Here is a 4,551-nt window from a genome sequence, read left to right as displayed (position 1 = left end):
TTTATTTCTTGTTTTTCATGTTTATTCTTTATTATTATAAAAGTAACTAAAATGTAAAAATAGAAATCTCTTTAGGTTAGTTATAATTAAATTAGTTAAAACAAATAATATAATAAAGATGTTTCACGAGGTATGCATACGAGTAGCTCTGAATAGCTTGCGGGTAATATAATTTGATAAAGTAACATGAGCCCCACATTCCCCATGTGATTTAAAACTTGTAAGGGCATGAATAGTAGTTAGAGATGGTTCAAAGGGAAATAAAACAACAAAACGTAAGCAGAAATAGATGTATGCTGTTACGAGTTTAAAGCTACTTAGGATAAATGAATGTAGTTTCATGTTACAATCCGAAGTCATTCTAGAAAGAAAAATCAGGCAATTTGGATTTATATCGAATTTTTTTTTGTGGTTATGAGTTGGTCAAATTGACCAACCTTGTATAGAATTAGGGTAGAGAAAATGACAAAATATAAAGTTTTACTGAAAACAAATATTTGAAATGTATTTGGGAGGTTTTAGAGATTACGCAAATGAAATTTGAGATGAAGAAAAGTATTTTTAATCTTAACATGAAAATCTCTTTTCACTCGGACTAATAAAAAAAAAAAAGAAGACTCAATGTATTAATGGACAAATCTTTTTTGAGTTTATTAAAAATACTTCACTAAAAAAATGATTTTTATAAGTGAAAGACTTATAATTTTTACTGAAATTCTGCCAAATTTTGTGAACATATACATACTATATTAAAAGTTAGTAGTATCAAAGCAATAAGGACTTTAAACGAATACAAGGTGGTCATTTGGTCAGTCAATTCGACCAAGTCGGTGTCGAGAAAGTCAATATAATACACGTGGGAATTACAACCTCTTTCTATTGACTTGTTGTAATACAGGTGTGAATTACAACCTCTTTCTATTGATTATGTAACAGATGTTTTTCTTATGCTACATGTGGACTTTTCGAACAGGCAGGTAAAACTGACAAAGATAGGGAAGTTATGAAAGACTGTTGAGACAACCACATTGTGGCACCTCTTACCTCTACAGTGATGATACTCAGTTTCAAATACATTTAGTGCAAGAATTACAGCTCAATAAAAATTATTTTTAAAGATTTTTTTTACAAATTAATAAAAACTCCTACATACCAAAATATGAAAACTAACAATAAAATCCAATTTATTTTAACACACACCATCACATTTTTACTGCTATTCATGTAGGAATAAATCAGTAGAGTAACAAATTTACCAGCTAAACAAATATACTTAAGTGCTACTCCTATTAGTGATGTGTAGATTCACTACACATTAATCTGTATATTTTTTAGGGGGGGGGGGAGGTCTAGTCTTATTTACTTTATGAATTTAGGAAAATCTTTTATATTATTTGCAGTTTCATATTTTATGATCATTCTTATTAGAGTTCAGTGATTAGTGGAATTTGCTAGTCAATTAATCATTAGGCTCATTAGCTGATTACTTTCATCCCAAAACACTAAATTTGTTTAGGTGATTATTAATTGATTTTATCATATTTTTGATTAACCAATTATTTTATGCAATATTCATCATAGGTAGTTGATTATAACAATCAAATAAATTGCTCAGATCTTATTTAACTTTGTATTCAAGTTAGACTTGCATTAAGCATAGCTTCAAGGTAACAACTACAGATGTCGCATTTGTATGCTTAAACATTATATTACTAAAACCATTGTTCTATGAACAAACAGATGTGTCAATATTTTCTTACAGTGTTATTAAGCTCCACAGTCACTTCTGTGTTGTCTCCAAAGTCAGAGGTCATGGAGTTGCTGGACAATGTCTACCTGCAGAGGGAAAATTGTAATTTTACCTTCTGTATTTTCATTATAAGATACAAAACTAGAAATGTCATTTCTATCACACACATAACCAACTTGATTTTGATGCAAATGAACTATTTCGTGATTTATCAATGAGAACATAATCTATACCTTTTTAACATTTCAATCAAAATGGACCTTTAGCAGTTACACTAACCCTACAAGTAATGATGGATCTTAGCCGTCACACTGACACTACAAGTATTGATGGATCTTCTGTTGGTTACATGATTTCTAATAATATACAAGTCTCATAAAGAATGTAAACAAAAATACCTCCAATACTGCAAACAATCACACTAATTACTGCTAGACCTTCCTATGTATTTCATGCAAAAAATGAGTGATCTCATCTAACTTTTGATCTGCTCTTTACAGTGCTCCAGACAAGATGAGTAAATATGCATTTTTAACATAAATGCATTAGATATAAAAATTATGTTTACCCAACATACATACTATTTGCTGGTACATATATTATCCCAGTATATTTGTACATTCACCAATCTGAAAGATAAAAAAAACCTGAAATAAAACGAACACAATGTATGGAAGATGATTCTCGCCATAAACTGTGAGTTGTAGGATTTGCATCCCACTATATGGAAATCAACTATATAAATAACTGTGTCAGATGTGTGCCTTCCAGAACCAGAAAATAGTCACAAAAATCAAAAGTTTTACAAAGATTGCTTTCAAATATTTAACAACTACCAGATACTGTTTACCTTGAAAACAGATTGTAATTTCTAAAAAATATCAATATTTAATTATTAGTTCTTTTTTTGCTGAGGGAGTTGGGAGTCCAAAAATCCCCCTTGGTGTCCCATAATTTATAATTACATATTTTAATTCACTTCTGATCGCCCAGTGATTCATTAACCCTTTTCTTAAACTTCTGTAAAGTTACAGCCTTTACTACATTAGATGGTTACTTGTTTCACTTTTATTGTAGAAAAACAACAACAACAAAAAAAGCTTTAACTAGAGTTGTGTCTAATTTTTCTAGTTCTTAAATTTATGACTTCTACAATTTTTAAGCTACATTTTAGAATTTAAAACAAAAACGTTTAAGTTAAGAAACATCTTTGCATAACTGGTGAAATTGCTATTTTTGGACTCAGAATTCAACCCCAAAAATCTAATGCCCTCATCTTATTGATGCCCTTAATTTTGAATACATCAATTAGATCACCTTTGTACCTTCTCTTTTCTAGACAAAACCTATCTTTACATGCAAGTTATAATTTTCCTACTCTGAAAATGTATTTCTGATAGGTACTTAACTCCACTCACATAAATAGCTATTCTCGTTCAGTGCTGCACTCTATGTGCACATTTTTTTTTACACATGGCACAAGCCTTCTATCTCCCCTTCATTGGAATTGACTGATTCCAATGCATCTCTCCTGCAAATCATCATGCGTCAAACCTCCACCAATAAGAGTGCGACATACTCTCATAACATGTGTTTCCCTCTATTCAATTCTACCAAACTATCAATTCTAGTTTTGACAGAAGATGGAAGCACCGGTTTTCAATGGGAAGAAAGGGTGAGATGGAGATAAGTACCTATTGGAAATACATTTTCAGTGCAGGAAAATCATAACTTCCAATATGGTACATTACCTCTTTTCAAATAAATAGCTAGAATACCATATTAAATAGGTGGAGGGACCGGTGCAAGGGAAAAAAAAGGGGGCATTCTTCGAAAGTGTCCTAAGAACACTTTCTAAGAGGAGACAGTCAGATTCTAAGATTTGATGTGGGGAACCGCACCACTTCTGAAACCACTTCGCCCACAATAGAAAGATGTTGCATGTACACAGAAAACAGAGGAGCACATCCAATTGGGAGAGAACTATGGCTGGAAAATGATCCAAACCATGCAATATTTATGAAACTCAATCCCATTATAAAAGTGGGTAAAATGAAAAGGATGTACCCTTAAGTGTAGAGTGCTAAGCTGCGATGGACCATCCACAATGAGTCAACTACATGCAAAACTCATGACACTGGGAACCAACATCCACACGGGTGTAGGAAAGAGGATCATACCAGTGGCAAGTCAAGTACAATCCAAAACCCAGACATCTGGCAGGAGTAGGAAAGAGGATCATACCATCATTACCCCAAGTTCATGTGACCGGAGGGAATCTAGAACTCCCACAACTCATGAACGGGGCACATGTGAATACGATAAATTGATAGAACGATCCAGGAACCCGACACCAGTATCAAAAAGATGTCTTATATAATGTAAGCCATCTCCATCAAAAGTGAAATTGACCAGAACCACCCCAAGCACATTGACATCCTCGGAATAACGGAACAGAAAGAGCCATAACAATCTGCAGTTATCTACATCGTGACCCACAATACTGATGAAGTACAAATGAAGGAGAAATATAGACATCTGTAATACATGTGTGAGGACTTATGTTGATTGGTTCTACTATAAATCCAAAACCCGGCCACCGAGAACTGACATCCATGTGGGGATAGGATGAGGGATCCCAATCGAAGGGGTGAACTGAAATTGTGACATCTCACTCTCATTTGTTTTTATGTTTCATATTGGAGGATATAATGTCATCTACACCAGCAGAACACCACTGCCCTACTCTCAACTGAATAGTTTTATAATCATGTGTATATATATATATATATATATATATA

General features: G+C 32.9%; 1 protein-coding gene across 2 annotated transcripts in view; it reads right to left on the bottom strand.

The window, feature by feature from the left end:
• LOC106467462 (la-related protein 4-like) overlaps positions 1 to 4,551 on the bottom strand; it is a 61,717-nt gene that overhangs the window by 47,644 nt on the left and 9,522 nt on the right. For both annotated transcript variants that reach the window (XM_013927817.2, XM_013927819.2), the window contains exon 2: positions 1,761 to 1,836. In XM_013927817.2, the coding sequence (XP_013783271.1) occupies positions 1,761 to 1,814 (54 nt within the window). In that variant the 5' untranslated portion in view covers positions 1,815 to 1,836. The remainder of the gene's footprint in view (positions 1 to 1,760; positions 1,837 to 4,551) is intronic.

The sequence above is a fragment of the Limulus polyphemus genome, unplaced genomic scaffold (genome assembly GCF_000517525.1).
Source record: "Limulus polyphemus unplaced genomic scaffold, Limulus_polyphemus-2.1.2 Scaffold2623, whole genome shotgun sequence".
Taxonomy (NCBI): Eukaryota; Metazoa; Arthropoda; class Merostomata; order Xiphosura; family Limulidae; genus Limulus; species Limulus polyphemus.
This window is presented reverse-complemented; position numbering and strand designations above follow the sequence as displayed.